At 33.0% G+C, this 22,645-nt stretch overlaps 3 protein-coding genes across 3 annotated transcripts; all 3 read left to right on the forward strand.

Annotated features, from left to right (window-relative positions):
* The first annotated feature begins 3,048 nt into the window (after positions 1-3,048).
* On the forward strand, positions 3,049-7,627 carry LOC115992710 (pectinesterase 3-like). The gene is made up of 2 exons (XM_031116935.1): positions 3,049-4,424; positions 6,770-7,627. Exons 1-2 carry the CDS (start codon positions 3,341-3,343, stop codon positions 7,447-7,449), a joined length of 1,764 nt encoding a protein of 587 aa, XP_030972795.1. The 5' UTR covers positions 3,049-3,340; the 3' UTR covers positions 7,450-7,627.
* A 9,755-nt stretch (positions 7,628-17,382) lies between these two features.
* On the forward strand, positions 17,383-18,539 carry LOC115988983. Its single transcript, XM_031112627.1, has 3 exons — positions 17,383-18,002; positions 18,103-18,182; positions 18,310-18,539. The coding sequence occupies exons 1-3, from the start codon at positions 17,383-17,385 to the stop codon at positions 18,537-18,539; spliced, it is 930 nt and encodes a 309-aa protein (XP_030968487.1).
* Positions 18,540-20,422: 1,883 nt separating this feature from the next.
* Positions 20,423-21,115, forward strand: LOC115988985 (pectinesterase 3-like). Its single transcript, XM_031112628.1, has one exon. The coding sequence runs from the start codon at positions 20,423-20,425 to the stop codon at positions 21,113-21,115; it is 693 nt and encodes a 230-aa protein (XP_030968488.1).
* The last annotated feature ends 1,530 nt before the right edge of the window (positions 21,116-22,645 follow it).

The raw sequence follows: 22,645 nt of genomic DNA on the forward strand, positions 1-22,645 counted from the left end.
TGGCACTTCGGTTGGTGCCTAAGATCTTTGGGTTGCCTATGGGCTATAGCATGTGTTTTCCATTTGGTTGTCTTTGTCTACTTGTTTTGTTTCCTTTGTTTGTAGCGAGTAAAGCTTACACCTTCCTTGCTTCGACCCAAAGAGAACCACTGCCCCTTTCCTATTCAGAATTTTGAGATATAATATATGTTGACATATGTTGTACTTTGTTTGCAGCTTCCTGCCCATTTTACTTTCTTGTATTCTTTCTGTATAGAAAGAGATATTTCACTAATAAGAAATTGCCAAACCTGTGGGACCCAACTCTTTCTATTGTTTTTTTTTTTTCCTCATTTGAGAATGAGAAGTAATCATTAAAAATAATAATAATAATAATAAAATTCAAGAATCAAAATGCAAAATCATTAAAATTATATATTGGCGTAATTATCGGTTCCGCGTATTGACCGTTCTCTATCGATCAAGTGCAAACAAATCCACCCATATTAATATTAATATATGCATGGATCTTTCAATTCAATCCTTTTCAATTTCAAATAAATATTTTGTTAAAGACTTTCCCACTCTTGAGAAAAATCAATTACGTTATAGCGCAAGATTGAACATATGTAATTATAGTCTCAAGCATGTCAAGAAAGGGAGGAAAAAGAAGTTTCCCAATTCCCACTAAAATAATTAGTTTTCGCAATTCGTGCCATAATCGTTGCTGCTAGTGCATGGTAGAGACACAATTAGCTAATCAGGCAATCACTCATATAAAAAAATTATTAAGAGAAATATCTCTCACAAGATTGGCGCTTCTATTGTCAAGGGTTATGAAATTATCGGTATCCCTAACCGAAAATGGTGATTTTTCTTTTTGTTTTGGGGTACAAAAATATTGATGCCCTAGATAGTTATAGGACAAAGCTACAAATTATTAGACAAAATTTATGTACATTTTTTTTTTCAAGTTCCTGTACGGATGTACCTAAAAAATTGTGCTCTTACTCTTACAAACTTTATTTACATTAAACCTTTCTTTAAAAAAAAATATTATTTATTATAAATCTATAGTTGGGGTGTGGGAGATTTGAATATTGGATATCTCCGTTGGAAATAGTAAATAGTTTTAATTGAGTTACAAAACTTTTGACCTATTAATCTCAATTTTTACATACAAGATACATTAAAAAAAATCGGTAAAAAGTATTTATTACGTTATTTATAATGTGTCACCAATTGAAATTTTGTCAATTTGTGGTTGTATTGATAATTTTTGTTATGAGAGGATTGTCTATTCCCCAAGTTTCTATTGGCAATATTATTTATGAGATTTGTTATCGCTTGAAAGTTTTTTGCTTTTAGCAGATTTCGCATGTTAAACGAGAAGGGAATAGACCAATGCATATTTTAGCTTAATATGTTAAAGGGTTAGATAGTTATATAACTTGGGTAGGAGAAAATCCAGTTCTCATTGAGTCAACTTTGGCTCACGAGGTATTGAATTTATCTTCATCTTAATAAAGTTACTAGTCTTTTCATCCCAAAAAAAAAAAAAAAAATTATCTCTTATTGGGGTTATAAATGAACTAAGTTCTCTATAAACAACTTGAGTTTGGCTCGAAAAATACTTGTTTATATTCATTTGTTTAGTAAATAAGTCTAGCTCAAATCTAAGTTTAGGCTTAATTATTAAACGTGTCAATCTTAAACATAATAATGTATTTGTAAACATGATCGGTCAATTTAACTATATATGATATCATAATTTATATTCTTTCTTTTTTTTTTCTTTTTTTTTTTTGAGTAAACATATAAACTTTTTTTTTTGTTTTGAGAATGGTAAACATATAAACTTGAAATTGAATCGTGTAAATATGTAATTCACTAAATTAATAAGTATGAACATTTTATATTCAGTTAGGCTTTACGGTCCTAATTTATTTTTTGGGATGAATGAAATCCTTCGAGAAGTAAAGTAAACGGGCAAGACAGTTAGCATGGTAACGTAGTTCAAGAATGTAAGGTATTGGAGTGATTGTGGAAGACCATAAAATATGCTGGTGTATGCTAGCTGCAACGGTGTATAGGGATATACTAATTAATTAAAAAAATTGGCCACATTGATCTGGACACAAATATATATATATTATTTTATAAGGTCAAGCATATGGGATCCCAGGCTTAGGTTTTACTTGTTCCTCTATGGCCCTGGCAGCAAGTGTGTTGGGCAAAACTAGGTTCCAATTTTTTTTTTTTTATTTAACAAGTGGGTCATAAAAATTATGTGGATAGAGGACTTGACATATGGTGGTTCAGTGTCATTGGTGTTTCCTATAGAAATTTTTTTTTTTTTTTTGAGAAACATTTCCTATAGAAATTAGTAGCCGTGTCTGCCCCATTTCCTCTCCAAAAATCTGGCATCGCCATCAATAAATTGCCGAAATAGCGGTGGCTGACGCCTATAGTTTTTCTTTAAATACTAATTTATCACTCTAAAGCCTAAGCTATGGAGTAATATCCAGCTCGATCCATTATAAAATAAGTTTAATAGTCCACGAAACCGCGCGCGGTCTGTCTATAACTGTATATTAGCTCGCATTATTGTAATATATCGTTATGCTAGCTAATTAATGAACATTAAAATATCGAAACCAAACCAATAATTGACACGACACTCACTAGTCTAAGGTGGGTAATAATTTGAATGTGAAAATCAAAACCTGTTAGCGGAAAAGAGAGAAAGAGAAAGAAGGAAATATCGTGTGGAGCCAAACCAAAAATTGACGTAGCATAATTTGATAAAGACAGACATAAAAGTTAAAATGAAATGCATGTGCTTTTCATATTGAATATTGTAGTTATTTTTTATATACCTTTTATATAACCATACTACTGACATTGTTTTTATATATTGTATACTAATTATAACCTAACACCTTAGAAATTGTGAAAAAAAAAAAAAAAAAAAATTTTAACTAGATTTTATTATTGCATAAACAACAAAATTATATGAAATAGTAACGGGGGAAAATGTTTGGTATTCAAAGTTAATAAAACAGAAAAAGAGAGAGAGATTAATTTAGACGAAAATGATGACGTTTACTAGTTGATTTGATTAATGATGATACCAATTCTTAAACAAGAAGCATCGAAGAAAAGGGATTCTATTTCTTTCTTTGCCTCTCACTCACTCGTATAAAAAGACACACCCACCCGGCCCAATCCTCCCAATCCTTTTCTTTTTCAATCACACTTTCTTTACCAAAAGAATACACACATCCTCAGCTACAAAAACTAAAAGGGATACTCTCATACTGCTCTCAATAAACAAAGGAAGCTTATATCATCGATCTAAATGGACTCATCAATCAAGTCCTTCAAGGGCTATGGCAAGGTAGATGAGATTGAAGAGCAAGCATTCAAGAAAAAGACACGCAAGCGTTTGATTATCGTCATCATCTCCTCCATCGTTCTATTAGCTCTTGTCATTGGTGTAGTTGCTGGAACCATTATACACAAACGAAACAGTTCATCATCACCCTCATCTAACCCAGTCCCAGCAACCGAAGTAACCCCAGCAGCTTCACTCAAAGCCGTGTGCAGTGTGACTCAGTACCCAAACTCATGCTTCTCTAGCATCTCCTCCTTAGAAACCGCAAACACCACCGACCCAAAAGTCCTTTTCAAGCTCTCTTTACACGTAGCCATCAACGAGCTCTCCAAGCTCGCCAACAACATACCCTCCAAGCTCACTGCTATCACCAATGACCCCAAAGTGAAAGAAGCTCTAATCATTTGCCAAGGCCTTTTCGAAGACGCAGTGGATAGACTCAATGACTCTATATCTTCCATGGAAGTTGGATCAGATGATAAGCTGTTGTCCTCTGCTAAAATCAATGATATAAAGACATGGCTAAGCACTACAATCACTGACCAAGAGACCTGCTTGGACTCTCTCCAAGACCTCAATTCCACGGTTCTTGATTATATGAAGATAGCCACGAAAAACTCAACTGAGTTTACAAGCAATAGTTTAGCCATTGTTGCAAAGATACTGGGCTTACTTGCTGACTTTAACCTTCCCATCCATCGTAGGCTACTTGGGTTCGAAGAATCTGAAGGTTCAGATGAATTTCCCACTTGGGTTAGCCACAGAGACCGTAGGCTACTCCAGGAGATTAACGTGACTGCTCATGTGACTGTGGCTAAGGATGGAAGTGGGGACTATACGAGTATCAGCAAGGCAGTGGAGGCTGTGCCTAAAAAGAGTGAAACGAGGTTTGTGATACATGTGAAGGAAGGGAAGTATGTGGAGAATGTGGTAATGGACAAGAGCAAGTGGAATGTGATGATGTATGGGGATGGTAAGGACAAGACCATTGTCTCCGGCAGCTTGAACTTCGTGGATGGTACTCCAACCTTCTCCACTGCCACCTTCGGTATGTCTTAACTCTCAAGTCTTAATTTGTCCCTTAATTCATTCTTGGTTTAGTTAGATTTTTGTCCACCAATTCACTAATTAATTCATCCATTAGTTCATTTCTTATTCAGTACTTTCATGCTTTTTCTTAATTGATCTTACAAACTTTGAATCTTCTTCATATGCTACTCACTACAGTTACAAAAAGTGGTTTTTTTTTTTTTTTTTTAACCACTATTGATAAAATTTAGAAGTAGAAGAAAAAAGAAAAAAAAGAAAAAAAGCGCCATTTCCGTTTCTAATCAAATGGAGAGTCTCAATTTAAGAGTAATGATTAAAGTGAAGTAAATTTAGAGTATAAATTGTGTCATCTTATTTAAAATTTAATTGCAGTTAAATTTAACTATAGTTAAACTAAAATAAAGTTATAAATTTTTAAATAAGATGTCACAATCTATCTTTATATTTACTCAATTTTAAATCATTGACCCTTTACTAGATATTTTTTTACTTAAATTGGAAATGATTTAAATCTGACTTAATAGACGTAGTGACTTACCATTGAGAACTTTTAATTTTTATTATTTTTTTAATTTTTAGAAACACGCACATGCACACAAACATAAATGAGAGAAAATAAGGTTTTAACGTTTTAAAAAAAAAAAAAAAAAAAATTCACTTATTTCCCTAATTGAAACTCACCAACTTAAAAAATTATATAAAAAAATGTTGTATTTGTAGATTAATTGACATATGTAAGGATACATTTAAGAGTAACTTATATTTTTTTCAACCTAAACTTTTGCCCATTTACCAGTTCTCCAAATTGTCAATTTGTTTGATTGACCCAATTTGACCAAGTGGTCTCTAAATTGAAAGTTAAATTAGATAAAATATTGTCATTCGGTCATCTCAACTAATATGAGTAATTTTGTAATTACACTCAATTTAGATGATAGAGACTACAATGATACAATTCTTTCAAAACTAAGAGGACAATCGAGCAATTAATAATTTGGGGGAATATTGTAAATGCAATGAGAGTTTAGGAAAAGTGTAATATTTCAAGAGAATAATTATAAAACTTGATTAACAAGTTAAAAAAAGATTAGGATAAAAGAATTACATGCGTGTCATTGTTATGGTGGGTGAGTGTTGGTTATAATAAATGGAAATGAAGCATCTGGTTGAGTTTCATCTACAAGGCATCCGCGTACGTAGTGTTAAAGCTGCCATTGAATGTTTTAGTTTCTAGTGGGTTCGATATTGGGATGAGAAATCAAATTTTATTTAGATACGAAAGTAGATCTAGACAGATTTGATAGGAAGTGCACGTGGCATGTGGATTATTCAGGTAATTAATTTAGAAAGGGAACTTAGACACGTAGTAGTGTAGTGTAGATAGCAGAGTGGGTTTCTAAATCTGACTACATGGTGAAGATAAGCACATGGTTTATGTGTCACCATGTGAATTGGATTTGGATGCTGCCTGCGCCACTCTTACCTAGAAATTCGATACCCACCTCTTTTTTCTCAGGCTTAAAAATCAAAGACAATGATGCTTTAAATATGGATTAAAATGTTTGACGTTGAGTTGTGCGGGTACTATTGGGTGTTTTGATACCCCACCATGTGCTTGCCTGGTTTATAATCATATTGTATGTACGTATGGGGTCCCCTTATAAAAGGATGATTGATAGGATTTAAGGCATGCAAATAGCAGATCGAGATGTATCAAACAGTTAGGCCAATAGATAGATCTGATCTATTGGGTTCTTTGTTGGCCACAACATTCGCAGTAGACCATGGATGATGGATCCCCCCATTGGTTGCGCGTGTCCGCTCATCTCAACAAAGTAAAAATGTCACAGATCACAATAAGTAGGATTGGGTGGAAAGGAATCTGCCTACTTTGGGAAAAGGTGTCACATACTCATAACTCCATATGTTTGGACAGACACAGACATCTAAACAAAATAATTAAATAATTAGTTGAAATGGCTACAGTGTGCAACTAATTTAATTTACTTTTACTTCCTTCAAAATGCAGCGGTGTAGTATTTTGTTGGTGTCATCATTCTTAATTAAACTTCTCTGTTTTTTTGGATGAATAATGTGAAAGCATCACGCTTATATTAAAATATAGCTACAATTTCATATGCTTTTTATGTCTTAGATTTCTCAAATTAAATTCAATCATATGATTATATTTTTCAAATGATTATATTTTTTCAAATAATTGCATTTAGTCTTTTCCTTATTTGGGCTTAAAGAATGAAATTACTATTGAGTAGAATAATTGTTTCTGCTAGAAAATGAGCAAGTATTGTGTACTAACTACAAAAATATGTATGCAATGAGCAGCTGTTGTAGGGAAAGGCTTCATTGCAAGAGACATAGGGTTCGTTAACGATGCAGGTGCTGCAAAGCACCAAGCAGTAGCAATGCGGTCTGGCTCAGATCTTTCTGTGTTCTACAGGTGCAAATTTGATGCATTTCAGGACACCCTCTATGCTCACTCAAACCGTCAGTTCTACCGTGAATGTGACATTACAGGCACCATTGACTTCATCTTTGGCAACGCAGCTGTGGTCTTCCAAAGCTGCAATATTATGCCTAGGCAGCCTCTTCCTAACCAATTCAACACCATCACTGCCCAAGGCAAGAAAGACCCAAATCAAAATACTGGCATTTCAATCCAAAAATGTACCCTCTCTCCATTTGATAATGTCACAGCCTCAACATACCTTGGTAGGCCTTGGAAAGCCTACTCCACCACAGTTTTCATGCAGTCTGAAATTGGGTCATTCTTAAACCCATTGGGCTGGATATCTTGGGTCACCAATGTTGACCCACCTAGCACTATTTTCTATGCTGAGTACCAAAACACTGGCCCAGGATCAACCATAGACAAAAGGGTAAAATGGGCTGGGTATAAGCCCACTCTAACAGTAGATGATGCTACCAAGTTTACAGTGGAATCTTTTATACAGGGCAGTGAATGGTTACCAGACACTGATGTGAAATATGATGAATCCTTATGATCTGAACAATGAGTCAGCTTGCATCAAATTCCAATATTAAAATTTGGCAAGGTTACAGTTTGTTTAGTAAATAATGAATTAGATTTTTCATTTTTGACACATTAAAAATTGGGTTTGTAGTATGTAAGTATGTAACTATGTATGAGTCAGATGTGTTATTCTGAGTTTGTATTTTTAATTATTATTTTTTTCTAAAGTTTCTCTTCTTTGAATGATCTCTTTGTAACTTTTTTTAAATTAGAGTTGAAAGTCCTCGATTGGATACAACTGAAAATTAAAACTGAAAACTGAAAAATACTGTAGTAAAATAATTTTTAAATGTATAAATAGTACCGTGAGATCTATTTTTAATGAAAAAATTGTTAAAAAGTGAAATTTGTGGGTCTGTGAACAGTATATGATGTGCACTGATTGACCCAAAAAATTTGAAAAGTCAAATTTTGCGGCTACTATTTATTGAACAGTAAATAAACAGTAACCGTAATCTCAAAAACGCATAAAAAAAAAAAAAAAAAAAAAAAAAAAAAAAAAAAAAAACAAAGCGCAGACACAGACGCAATCAGTCCAATCCAAATGTAGCTTAAGACTGAAATAACAAAGACCGCTTTTATTATAATAATAGTTTGAATTATTAAAAAAATGGAGTGAGACAGTCTTTTACGATAATGCATCATGAATCAGTAAACCACGTCGCAAGATAATAATATGCTCCTGCTTTGTTAGTGTAATAGTGGTAATTAAAAATTTATTTATTTTTAATGAAGTAAAAGAAAAGGATTAAAAACCATTACCTGTTGCTTTGAAATCTCCAAGCCAGCAGACAAAGATGGAATCTCAATCTAAGGTTGGCTTCAATATTTAACGCTAACTATATATACCCAGAAACGTAGTAAATTTTACAGTCTCATTTTACCATAGTGGTTTCGGCTAGGGTATGATTCTTAATTCTTATTTCTTATCTGTGTGCGCCTCGTAGAAAAGTAAAGTTTTATCTGATAAAGTGTGATACTTTTTAAATTCATGCATTTTCTTTTAAGGTGAAACTAAGTCATCAGTGTGAAGAATATAGATAAAGAAGAGTGAATAATAATATTCACAAACATTAATATGAAAAGGATTTTAGTGCTGGCACAAGTTAGTGTGCATTTATAATTATCATTATTGATTTTAGAATAAATTAAGTTACGTTCATTGAATTAATGTTACATTACTTAATAATTTTTTATTAGATGAGTATATTTTGATTAATTTATTATTGAATTACATTTTTTCCTTGTATTTTCCTACTTGATTAATTTTTTTTTCTATATTTTCAAAAGAGTCTTGTAAGTAAATATCCTAAAGCACAAGTTATATTTATCGATAATTCATTCCGATGTACATATGTATTGAAACCTGTTCGGTCAAATATCCATAATTTTATTTATTTACTTTTCAAAATTGATCATGTAAGTTAAAGTACATGTGGATGGTTTTATGATTTTTGCTTTATTTGTGTAAAATTTAGTGTAAAGATAGTTTTTTTATGTTCTCCAGTGTTTAGTAGTAGGGGTGTCAATTCGGGTTAGCGTGTCGGGTTTGTGTCGTGTCGAGGTAGGGGTATTAGACTAAATGGCTCAACCCTAACCCGACCTATTTAATAATCGTGTCAGAATCCTTCAACCCTAACCCGACCTGTTAATAAGGCGGGTTGACCTAACCCAACCCATTTGACACGTTTAATAAACGAGTCGTATTGGGTTGACATGAATATAACACAACCCATTTCAACCTGTATAATATTAAATATAACATCCAAGGGTTATGAATTTTTGTTGTTTTTCACTGATGGATATACGGATGTTATGGATCCAAGGGTTATGAATTCTATAATCCGCAACATATGAAATACACTTTTTGTTGCTTTTCAGCTTTTGCATCTTAACACATGTTTATAAGATGGCCAACAAGCATAATAATATAATATCAAGTTGTCTTATTATCATTCAAAGAAACTAAAACAAGTGGACCATATCATGCAATCAAGAAAAACACAAGGCGCATGGGTTCAAAGTTTACTGTACAAAAGCTGAAAAGCATCATGCAGAAAAAAAAAAAAAAAAAAAAAAAAAAAAAAAAAAAAAAAAAAAACATATTAGAGAGAGAGAGAGAGAGAGATAACCGGCTTGAGAGTTTACACTTGAGTTTGACTGTTGAGAATTGGCGTGAGAAGAATAATACGGTTGGAATAAAAAAAAAAAAAGATATTTATAAGAAGGTTTAGAGGTTTAGGGTTTGTAGGGTTTAGAGATTTATGGTTTGTGAAGTTTTAATTTTCAGTTATATCCCTTGTAAATTTTTGTAATTACTTACTTTTCTTTTTTAATTTAAAATATATTATGTATATAAAAGGTATTTGACAAATGTAAAATAAAATAATTATTTATATGTTATACGAGTTAAACGGGTTGTGTTAAGTGGGTCATTTCGGGTTTGACACAAATAAATTGACGTGTCAAACGTGTCTATTGCGGGTTACGCGGGTTGACCCGCTTATGACACATTTCTTATCGTGTCGCTTTCGGGTTGACCCGTTAATGACCCAAACCCATTAAGGCCCAACCCTAACCCCAAAAAAACCGTGTTGGGTTCGTGTCGTGTTCGCGGGTTGGGTCGAACATTGACACCCCTATTTAGTAGCACCTGAAAAAATGAATTAAAGAAAAATTATCTTTGATCAACAGAAAAAGTGTGGCTTATTTTTAGAAATTATTTTCCATTAATTTTTTTTTGTTTTTGGAAAACAATTTTATCTCACAGCACTCTGAATAAGGGAAGTTAAGAGATTGTTTCTCAACTCATTTAAGGTTGTTACAAAACATAGGAAAATAAGATTGTGGGGTGTGAGGGGCAAGGGCCGGGGTTCAAGTCTCCAGGAAAAAACTTCATACACATATACACTTAGATTAGGTTAGAGTATAAATTCTATCTTTTAAAAAAGAAGAAGAAGAAGAATAAGAAGATAGTTATATATAAATTATTTTTTGGAAAATGACTCATTTGCTAAAAAATATTATCGCCGAAACAAACAAAGCGTTAATCAATTGCCAAGTAGTAGGAATTTTCCTTGAAATTTTTTTGAAGAAAAACTTTTTCCAATTACTAAAAATAAAACGAAGAGAAAGTAAAATATAATACGCTTTAGTTAGTTCAACTTGTAAAGTCTCTTATTATTTAATAATGGAATAAGTTTCGAGATTTGTCTACATAAAATAAGATAATATATTTCTAGTTATAGATAATAGAGAACAATCATCATAGAACCAAAAAATGTTATAAATTTTAAATAACTAGTCAATAACACATGCATTTAACAAATATATAATTTTTTCTTTATTAATATTCTTCTAAATATAAAATATGATAATTATAGTAGTTATTAATAGACATTTATTATAATTATATTTGTATTTAGAACTTTATATTCTAACATTAAATGTAATTTTTTTTTTTTTTTTTTTTTTGATAACAGAACACACCATCTCACAAAACTGCTAGTGGCAGTTGGAGACGCGGAGCTCTATATATATAGGAAGAACTAAACTCACGCACCCGATGTAGGACACAAACCCAAGGGTTTTTTTTTTTTTTTTTTTAATTTTTTTTTATAACAGAACACGCCATCTCACAAAACTACTAGCGGCAGTTGGAGACGATGTAAATTTTTTTAAGAAAGCATTAAATGTTTATTATGATTGTGTATGTATATTGAATTATATATTCTACTGTAAGGACACAATTTGTAATGACCCACACATGATAGTGGGCTCATACGTAAGGGGTCCAAACAATAAAATTTGTAGAGCGTGGGGTTGAAAAGCTAGACTTTGGTTACCGGACAGCAGTTTAATCGTGGCTTTCATGGAAGCTTATATGAGGGTGGACTTGGCTTGACTAGCTAAGCCTTCCGTCGGTGCGGCTTGTAGGGTTTAAGTCCTCAGACCACGTTCGAGGAGCGTAGTACCCTTCCCCTTTTCCCTTTTGTAGGATTTCTTTTTTCTGGGGATCCCTTTCCCCCTTGGCTCTCTTTCCCTTTTATACTAGTGTTTACTTCCCTTTCAGTGTCCACATGTAAGTTTCACTTTCTGGGGTATAGACCTGTCCTATCAATCCATACCTAGAGTAGTTGAGGGTGGTTGGAAAAGCTAAATAGCATGGTCTGGAGTATGGGCCTGTCAGATGCAGGGTTCTATACTACGGTGTTGGCAGCTTTCTCTCTTGTCCTGCCCCTGTACTGAGTTTGTCCTTTTCTTCAGGCATTCTGTGAGGTGCCGAGCATAAGATCGTCCTCAGCCATATACTTAGGCCTTTTTTGGACTTTTACTTCGTGTCCTCGGAAATTATTCTCCTCGGCTTGGGTCTTGGGCCCTATTATAAAGTGGGCCAGGACCACAAACTCTCCAACCCCACATCTACCATATAAAGACAAATATAATATACTAAAATTCTAACCGAGGATCTAAATATAATATATATAAATGGAAACGGAAGCATAAACAATGATAAAATAGATGATAAAGAAGAGAATAGCAAAATAGATATATTCAAAATAAGTTAAAACAGAATATGAAATATGAAAATAGAAACTAGTAAAATCTTAATTGAATAAAAACTTTTGTCTTTGAAAAAACTTGAAACCAAACTTCTATCTTTGTTACAAGCTTGAAAATAAAATTCTATCTGAAGAGTTACAAGATTACAAAGTAAAATCTGTCTTTGAAACTAAAAGGCTACAAGACTCTGTCTAAAGGGAAGGGTTGTAGGATTACAAGATAGGAAGGATTACAAGAGTCTTTCTAAGAGAGGGAGAAGGCTATATTCTTTTTGGATTTTGAACCTAGGAATTGGACCTCTAAATTTGAACTTGAGACTGATATTACAATATAGCCACTACTTGCTTTTTGATAGCGTTGGTCAACCACAAGACTCATTGGCAAACCATAATTTCACGTTGGTCAGCTCGTTTTTTGTTAGCCAATGGACAGGCGTTGTTTGGGTGGTCCCACAATGGAGTTTCCCAAGGAGGTGGTCCCGATAGCAAGGATACCAGTGATTAGTAATAGTTCCGCCAATAATTATTAATTGCTTGGAAATAGAATAAATACGTTTATCAGTTCATCATTTGTTTGCTTGTTCACACTTAGGCTAGGCTCACACTTAGGCTAGGCACACACTAATTAGAAACATGGACTATGATGATATAGATTATGATGAAGGTTATAACATAAGAGATATAAACAATAATTGGTTAAATAGTAACATGGATAATGATGAAACAGATTATGATTCTGACAGTGATATAGATTATTATAACTATAATAATAGCACAAATAATTGGAATACAATAACAGGAGATAAAATCAACCGACAGACTGATAGACACAATAACAGTTTGTTAGACAGGATTAATAAAAAATTAGAATCTTTAGAAACTGTGGAAAGATCCATAATGAACACTAAAATAGAAAGGAAAAATGATAGTTTTTTGGACCTACTTGAAAGAATAAAAACTTTAAATTCAGAATTAGTAAAAGAAAGAGAATTTGAACCTCATTATAGATCACTTTTAGCAAAAACTGTGATAGATAATTGGCATAATAGGCAAAAGAATAACTTAGTAAGTATTGACATATCTATAAACATGATAGATATTAAAAATAGTAAAAAAGATAGCCTAATAGAGACAATTGATAGAAGAAATGACGTAAAGACACTAAAAACAACTCTGACAGATAGTAAACAAGATAGTCACATAGTGCAAAAAAAATCAAGAACAATAGAAGTAGAGAAATAAAGAAGTCCTATAGAAATAATGCAATAAGAAGCTGACATAGGAAGACAAGAGAATAATAATAATGGAAAGAACAACACATATAGAAGCCAAAGGAAAGAATCCTAGTACTATAGAAATAATGCAAAAGAAGAACCTAGACATAATTGATAAAGACAAAAATAAATAAATAAATGAATAAAAGAAAAAGAAAAAAAGAATGAATGATAAGAAAAGGTATTGTAAAAGAGATGTTAGAAAAAATTGAAAGACCAAATGATGTAAAGATAGAAGCTATACGTAAGAAGTTAGATATGATAAAAAAGATCGAAAAAGAAAGATAAATGAGTACTTTAGTAGAACTAGTCAACAAAGGATGGACAAATAATAGTCCTAGAAATAATGATAGTTTAAAAGAGAAAATTGATGAAAGACTAAAATCAATTGAAATATTCATGATATATACCCAAAATAATAGTTTAGCAGAATTAACTAAAAAGATAGAAATTTTAAATTCACCTTTGGATATAGACAGAGAAAGAGACATAATAGTTTTAACTACTACTGAGTCATCAGATAATGAGAAAAATAATAGATACACTGGAAATACTATTTGTCATAAATGTAAACAATTTGGACATACTAAGAAACAATGTGATAGACATAATAAAATTATTAAACAAACCAGTAAATTAAAGTTTGAGAAAGATGTAATAAATGAATTAATGGAAATGTTTGATGTTAAATAGAAAGAGATAGACCAAGTAAAGAAAAAGGAAGAACTAAAATCAACCAACCCACTCAAAGTCAATAAAAGAAAAAGGAAACAAAAAGAAATAATAATGAAATTGATAGATAATCTACCCAAACCCCTAAAAGATAAAAAAGACTATTTACTAAAATTGAAAGAATCTATAGACATACCTATTACTTATATTAAGTGTAGGAAATATGGACACCATGTTACAGAATGTAGAAAAAGAGAAAAAGCTAAGAAAGAAAAAGATAAGAAAGAAAAGACAAAAATGAAACAAGATGGAACAAACATAAAACCAGTAACCTTACAAGATTTAATGACAAAAGCAAAAATAGTAAAACAAGAAATTAAAGAAGATAATTTGACAGACATGGATGAACAAAATATTGCAAAAATAATAAATTTGAAAGAATTTTCTAAACCCATGATAGACTACCCTTCATTAGGAAAAGATGCTCACAATAGACAGAATTTCTTGAGTTTAATTGACCGAGTAATTTTTCAAAAATGACATACATAAATCACTCTAGTAATTAATAAAGAGTTTTCTTTAACAAAAATTGCTTTAATAAACTCAGGTGTTAATATGAATTGTATACAAGAAGGACTAATACCTTTAAAGTATTATGAAAAATCATCTGAAAGATTAACTCAGGCTAATAGAGAAAAGCTCATAATCAATTACAAAATACCTAATGTTCACATATGTAACGATGAAATATGTTTGAAATTGTTTTTGTTTTAATTAAAGACCTTTCTTCTAAAATTATTTTAGGAAATCCCTTTATGGTCTTACTTTATCCCTTCTTAACAACAGACGAAGGAATTAAAACTAAAGTGTTAGGAAAAGACATACTTTTTAAATTCATTTTACCACCAATCCCAAAAGAAATCTATTCACTAAATAATACTTCCATAATAAAAGAAATTGATAAAGAAAGAATTTACAAGAAAAACAAGCATTTGTTATCTTTAAAGTCAGAAATAATATATGAAAGAATTGTTGATTAATTGACAGATCCCATATTAAATCACAAAATAAAAGTATTCAGACAACAGATTGAGACATAAATTTGTTCTAATCTTTATGGTCTTACTTTATCCCTTCTTAACAACAGACGAAGGAATTAAAACTAATGTGTTAGGAAAAGACATACTTTTTAAATTCATTTTACCACCAATCCCGAAAGAAATCTATTCACTAAATAATACAAAGAAATTGATAAAGAAAGAATTTACAAGAAAAACAGACATTTGTTATCTTTAAAGTCATAAATAATATATGAAAGAATTGCTGATCAATTGACAGATCCTATATTAAATCACAAAATAAAAGTATTCAGACAACAGATTGAGACATAAATTTTTTCTAATCTCCCTACTTCTTTTTGGCATGGACACCGACATATAGTACAATTACCTTATGAAAAAGACTTTAATGAAAGACAGATACCTACTAAAGTTAAACCAATACAAATGAACAATGAATTATTAGAACACTGTAAAAAAGAATTTAAAGATCTTTTAATTAAATGTTTAATCAGAAAAAGCAAGTCTCCTTGGAGTTGTATTGCTTTTTATGTTAATAAGCAAGCAGAATTGGAACGAGGAGTTCCAAGATTAGTTATAAATTATAAACCTTTAAATAAAACATTACAATGGATAAGATATCTTACTCCCAATAAGAAAGATTTACTAGAAAGACTTCATAAAGCAACCATATTTTCCAAATTTGATATGAAAAGTGGATTTTGGCAGATACAGATAAATGAAAAAGACAGATATAAAACTGCCTTTACAGTTCCTTTTGGTCATTATGAGTGGAATGTCATGCCTTTTAGTTTAAAAAATGCACCTAGTTACAGAGATTTCTTGGCAGCCTAAATTATGTTTCGGATTACTTTCAAGGATTAAGAAAGATATGCAAACCCTTGTATAAAATGCCAGAAAAGAATCCTCCTCCATGGACACTATGGTAATCAGACAAATAAAAAAATATGTTAAGCAACTCTCTTTTATTGTTATTCCTTCCCCCAATACTTTTAAAATTGTTGAGATAGATGCTTCTGACATAAGTTATGGTGGAATTCTAAAACAGGTAGCAAAAAATGATGCCAAAGAACAAATTGTTAGATTCCATTCTAGCTTCTGGTCAGTTACCTAGCAGAATTACAACACTATTAAGAAAGAAATTTTATCTATTATATTATGTGTTTCAAAAATTTCAAAATGATCTTTTTAATTAAAAGTTTTTAATTCGAGTTGATTGTAAAAGTGCTAAAGAAGTCTTACAGAAAGATGTTCAAAATCTTGTCTCTAAATAGAGTTTTGCTAGATGGCAAGCTATTTTAAGTATTTTTGACTTTGATATTGAATATATTAAAGGAGAAACTAATTCAATTCCTGATTTCCTAACCCTTGAATTCCTACAGGGAGGATGAGTTTCCCTTCAAATAAGAGCAATTTCCTAAAACCCAGAACCAAACAGTCTTATGTTGCTACTCTGATTCCCCCTAGTAGATTTCTCCCTTGCCCTTCTTTCACCTCACTTACTTTCTCTTCAAATAGACCTCAAGAAATATCCCCATTGACATGCAGTCCAAACCATTTTGACCCACTCTCCCCAAGCCCCTCTCCAACAACCAAACAGACATATGCTTCGCCCTCAACTCCTTTCTTAGAAAAACCATTTAATATAGTTGCATCCTCTTTTCTCCCTTTAGCCTCTCCCTCTAACCAACCAAAGTACAGATTCTTTACTCTTAGGAAGCCCAAGCCCCAAAAGAAGACCACAATATTGAACTTCCAAAAAATTCCTAGAATTTTATTCTATGGATTGAACCAGAATACTGGCACATAATAGATACCCTCTCTCTAGTCAAATAGCTCATACCCTCAGGATGGGAACACCCTAAGACAGAAACTTTAAAGACACAGAAATTTTATGAGTTTATTTTAGTTGATACAGACTCAATCCTGGTAACACATATGCCTTGCTCTCAAGACCCAAACAGAATTGGCTACTCTAAAGTAGTCATAAAACAGATCCTCACTCCCTCCCAATGGAAAGCACAACCCTGGATCACTATTGTGAGATGGTGAGATGGCTTTAAAGCTCGATATGAGCAAAGTTTACGGCAGGGTGGAAGGGAAGTGTTTGGACAAGATCATGGAGAAATTGCGCTTTCACCCGAGATGGCGAAGCCTTATGTCACAATGTATTTCTATGGTCACCTACTCTATTAGAATTAATGGCAAGTAGTGTGGTCAAATTACCCTTACCCGCAGCCTCCGTTAAGGTGACCCCCTTTCTTCGTATCTTTTTCTATTGTGTGTTGAAGGTTTATCGGCAATGATTAAAAAAACTATGGATTTAGGTAGAATGAAAGGCATTTCCATATGTCGGGAGGGTCCTAGTGTCTCCCACCTCTTTTTCGCAGACGATAGTATCATTTTCTACAAGGCGATCATTGAGGAATGTGATGCCTTACAACAGATTCTGAATGTGTATGAGAACTCATCGGGCCAACAATTGAACCAATCCAAGACCTCATTGTTCTTTAGCCCAAATACTTCAAAAAGTACTAAAAATGAAATCAAGTCTAGGTTTGGGGCTCAAGAGATAAAACAACACGAAAAGTACTTGGGCCTTCCCTCCTTAATAGGGCAAAATAAAAAGAAGTCCTTCAGAGAAATAAAGGATAAGTTGTCAAGAAAGTTGGCAGGATGGAAAGAAAAGTTACTCTCAAAAGCTAGGAAGGAAGTGTTGATTAAGGCAACAACACAAGCTATATCTACATATGCCATGAGTTGCTTCAAGGTCCTTGATTCCCTTTGTGATGAGATGACCAGTCTAATCAAAAACTTTTGGTGGGGGAAACGCAAAGAGGAGTGTAAGACGGCTTGGATCAGTTGGGAAAAACTGTGCGTGCCAAAGGCTTGTGGTGGTATGGGATTCATACAACTTAAACAGTTCAACTTGGCATTGTTGGTCAAACAAGGATGAAGGTTGCAATCAAGTCGAGAATCTCTACTGTACGGGTCTTCAAAGTGAGATACTTTCCAAATTATGACTTCGTTCATGCAGGTATGGGGTGCAATCCTTCCTTTGCTTGGAGAAGCTTGATGGCAGCGCAAGAAGTGGTGCAAAAGGGGGTAAGATGGCAGGTGGGTAATGGTTAACGCATAAGGATTTGGAAAGACAAATGGCTGCCTTCTCCATCTACTTATAAGGTAGCATCTTCGCCCTCAATCTTACCTTCAAATGCTACGGCAGATACACTAATAAATGCAGAGGAGGGGACATGGAAAACAGAGCTTATCCAACACTTATTTCTACCCCATGAAGTGGACATAATACAAGGAATTTCACTGAGCTCCAAACTGCTAGATGATAGGCTGGTATGGGCTTCTACAGCAAATGGGATGTTCACGATGAGAAGCGCATACAAGATTGCAATGGAAATGCACTTGGGGGCTGCCTTAGGGACTGTATTTGATGATAGCAATTCAAGGAAATTCTGAAAGTACATTTGACAGGTGAATGTTCCACACAAAGTTCGTCATTTCACTTAGAGAGCATGTAGAAATATTTTGCCCACAAAGGACAATCTGATGAAATGCAAGATTGTGTTGGATAGCTATTGCGAGGAATGTCAGGAGGATGTGGAGTCCTCGGGACACTTGTTTTGGGAATGCCCAAGGGCACTAGAGATTTAGGCATTGTCAAATTTATTCCCTGTAAAGAAGGAGCTCCAATTTCACTCATTCATTGACCTATTGTGGCATTCGATGATGGTGGCAAAATGGGATCAAGAGACTCTTGAGAAAATAATTGTGATCTCTTGGAAGCTTTGGACATATAGGAACGAGGTCAGGAATGGTGGAGTGAGGAAAAATGAGAGGGCAATCATCACAGGGGCCTTGGACTACTTGGGGGAATACCAATCTTGTGTGGCTGTTACGACGAGGCAAGAAGAGAAGGGTCTTGCTATATGGTCTCCACCACCCCCCCCCCCCCCCCCCCCACAAACTTGTATAAAACCAATGTAGATGGGGCGGTCTTCGCAGCTCAGAGAGTAGCGGGTGTGGGGGTCCTCATTCGCGAGTGGAAGCGTGATTAGGGTGAGGCTGAAGCTAATGCTATTGAGCTTGCATTGCAATTTGCGAAAGACTTACTCATGCAAGACTTTATATTGTAATCAGACTCCATGACCTTGGTAAATGCTCTAAAGGAGAGTTTGCCGAGATTTCTCATTGAAGATTCCTTTGTATGGATCGAAGAGATTTCTTGCTTTATTGAGTAAGCGCTTCTCCATGATGTATCACTTGCTTTCAATTTGCTATAAAAACTTTCTGCAGTTTCCTATCCAAAAAAAAAAAAAAAAGTTTGACGCTGTATTGTGCGGGTACTATTGGGTGTTTGGATACCCCACCATGTGCTTGCCTTGCCTGGTTTATAATCCATATTGTATGGCCATAGGGTGGGGTCCCATTTGTTATTATATATAAAGGATAATTGATAAGATTTATGGCCTGCAAAATGGACATTTGATTTGGTGTAGCAGATCGAGATGTGTCAAATAGTTAGGCCGATAGATAGATCTGATCTATTGGGTTCTTTGTTGGCCCGCAACATTGGCAGTAGAACATGGATCCCCCATCCCCACCATTTGTTGCGCTTTGTCCGCGCTCATCTCAACTAAAGTAAATGTCACAACAAAAGTAAATGTCACGTATGATATCACAGTAAGAACGATTGGGTGGAAAGGAATCTGCCTACTTTAGGAAAAGGTGTCACATACTCATAACTCCATATGTTTATACAGACACAGACATCTAAACTAATTAATTAGTTGAAATGGCTACAGTACGTGTGCAACTAATTTAATTTAATCACTTCCTTTAAAATGCAGCAATGTAGTAATTTGTTGGTGTCATCATTCTTAATTAAACTTCCTTATTTTCTTTTGGATGCATAATGTGAATCATCACACTTGTTTCAAAATATAGCTACAATTTCATATGCTTTTATGTCTTAAAATTTTCAATTAAATTCAATCATATGATTATCTTTCTCCAAATAATTTTGTTATAGTGGTTAATGTGGTCATATAATTAATTGAAAAAACACTAAGATGTAGCACTTAATCGTAAATAAATTTTGTTCATTATCCTTATGTCCTATATTTACACTCACAAACAGTTGTTCCTGTTCCCAAACAACAATATAACATTTTCATATCAAACTCAAAATTTCTTCATAAAAATGACCAATAATAATAATACTATATGCATTTGATCTTTTCTTTATTTGGGCTTAAAGAATGAAATTACTATTGAGTAAAATACTTGTTTTTGCTAGGAAATGAGCAAGTATTGTGTACTAACTACAAAAATGTATATGTATGCAATGGGCAGCTGTTGCAGGGAAAGGCCTCATTGCAACAGACATGGGGTTCTTTAACGATGCAGGTGCAGCAAAGCACCAAGCAGTAGCAATGCGGTCTGGCTTAGATCTTTCTGTGTTCTACAGGTGCAAATTTGATGCCTTTCTGGACACCCTCTATGCTCACTCAAACCGTCAGTTCTACCGTGAATGTGACATTACAGGCGCCACTGACTTCATCTTTGGCAACGCAGCTATGGTCTTCCAAAGCTGCAATATTATGCCTAGGCAACCTCTAGCTAACCAATTCAACACCATCACTGCCCAAGGCAAGAAAGACCCAAATCAAAACACTGGCATTTCAATCCAAAAATGTACCCTCTCTCCATTTGATAATGTCACAGCCTCAACATACCTTGGTAGGCCTTGGAAAGCCTACTCCACCACAGTTATAATGCAGTCTGAAATTGGGTCATTCTTAAACCCATTGGGCTGGATATCTTGGGTCACCAATGTTGACCCACCTAGCACTATTTTCTATGCTGAGTACCAAAACACTGGCCCAGGATCAACTGTAGACAAAAGGGTTAAATGGGCTGGGTATAAGCCCACTCTAACAGCAGATGATTCTACCAAGTTTACTGTGGAATCTTTTATACAGGGCAGTGAATGGTTACCAAACACCGAGGTGAAATATGATGAATCCTTATGATCTGAACAATGAGTCAGCTTGCATCAAATTCCAATATTAAAATTTGGAAAGGTTACAGTTTGTTTAGTAAAGAATGAATTAGACTTTTCTTTTTTGACGCATTAAAAATTGGGTTGGTAGCATGTAACTATCTATGAGTCAGATGTCTTATACTGAGTTTGTATTTTTAATTATTATTTTTTTCTATAGTTTATCTTCTTTGAATGATCTCTTTGTAACATTCTTTTTTAAATTATAGTTGAAAGTCCTCGATTATGATTAAGACTGAAATAACAAAGACTGCTTTTATTATAATAATAGTTTGAATTATTAAAAAAATGGAGTGAGACAGTCTTTTACGATAATGCATCATGAGTCAGTAAACCACGTCGCAAGATAATAATATGCTCCTGTTTTGTTAGTGTAATAGTGGTAATTAAAAATTTATTTATTTTTACTGAAGTAAAAGAAAAGGATTAAAAATCATTACCTGTTGCTTTGAAATCTCCAAACCTGCAGACAAAGAGGGAATCTCAATCTAGGTTGGCTTCAATATCCAACGCTAACTATATACCCAGAAACATAGTAAATTTTACAGTCTCATATAATTACCATAGTGGTTTGGGCTAGGCTGTGATTCTTAATTCTTATTTCTTATCTGTGTGCGCCTTGTAGAAAAGTAAAGTTTTATCTGATAAAGTGTGATACTTTTTAAATTCATGCATTTTCTTTTAAGGTGAAACTAAGTCATCAGCGTGAAGAATATGGATAAAGAAGAGTGAATAATATTCTTTTTTTGATGAATATGAGTGAATAATAATATTCACAAACCTTAATATGAAAAGGATTTAGTGCTGGCACAAGTTAGTGTGCATTTATAATTATCATTATTGATCTTAGGATAAATTAAGTTTCATTTATTGAATTAATGTTACATTATTTAATAACTTATTATTAGATGAGCAGATTTTAATAAATTTACTATTGAATCACATTTTCTTCTTGTATTTTCCTACTTGATTAATTTTTTTAATTATTATTCTATTTTTTCAAAAGATTCTTGTAAGTAAATATCAAGCACAAGTTATATTTATCCATAATTCATTCGCATGTACATATGTATTGAGACATGTTTCAGTAAAATATTCATAATTGTATTTATTTATTTTTCAAAATTGATCATGTGACTTAAAGTACATGTTGATGGTTTTATGATTTTTGTTCTATTTGTTTTGATGGAAAATCTTGTGTAAAGATAGTTTTCGTGTTTTCTAGTATTTGATAATATCTAAAAAATGAATTAAAGAAAACTATTTTTGGTCAACACAAAAAATGTAGCTTATTTTTAGAGATTGTTTTTCGCTAATTTTTTTTTAAGAAAACAATTATATCTCATAATAAGCTAAATAAGAGAAGTTAGGAGATTATTTTTCAACTCATTTAAGGTTGTTACAAAACATTAAAAATATGATAGTTTTATAGAATTTTTTTTTTTTTTTTTGAAAATGATTCATTTTCTTAAAAAAATTATCACCGAAATGAACATAGCGT

The sequence above is a fragment of the Quercus lobata genome, chromosome 5, assembly GCF_001633185.2.
Source record: "Quercus lobata isolate SW786 chromosome 5, ValleyOak3.0 Primary Assembly, whole genome shotgun sequence".
In the NCBI taxonomy this organism is placed as follows: domain Eukaryota; kingdom Viridiplantae; phylum Streptophyta; class Magnoliopsida; order Fagales; family Fagaceae; genus Quercus; species Quercus lobata.

What these genes read in the sequence shown, in the direction of transcription:
- LOC115992710 (XM_031116935.1), top strand. Translation starts at nt 3,341, where the DNA reads ATGGACTCATCAATCAAGTCCTTCAAGGGCTATGGCAAGGTAGATGAG. An exon ending in CTTCTCCACTGCCACCTTCG is followed by an intron (nt 4,425 to 6,769) that starts GTATGTCTTAAC and finishes TGCAATGAGCAG; the next exon opens with CTGTTGTAGGGAAAGGCTTC.
- LOC115988983 (XM_031112627.1), top strand. Translation starts at nt 17,383, where the DNA reads ATGGATTTAGGTAGAATGAAAGGCATTTCCATATGTCGGGAGGGTCCT. An exon ending in AAACAGTTCAACTTGGCATT is followed by an intron (nt 18,003 to 18,102) that starts GTTGGTCAAACA and finishes TCGTTCATGCAG; the next exon opens with GTATGGGGTGCAATCCTTCC. An exon ending in AAAAGGGGGTAAGATGGCAG is followed by an intron (nt 18,183 to 18,309) that starts GTGGGTAATGGT and finishes TAATAAATGCAG; the next exon opens with AGGAGGGGACATGGAAAACA.
- LOC115988985 (XM_031112628.1), top strand. Translation starts at nt 20,423, where the DNA reads ATGCAATGGGCAGCTGTTGCAGGGAAAGGCCTCATTGCAACAGACATG.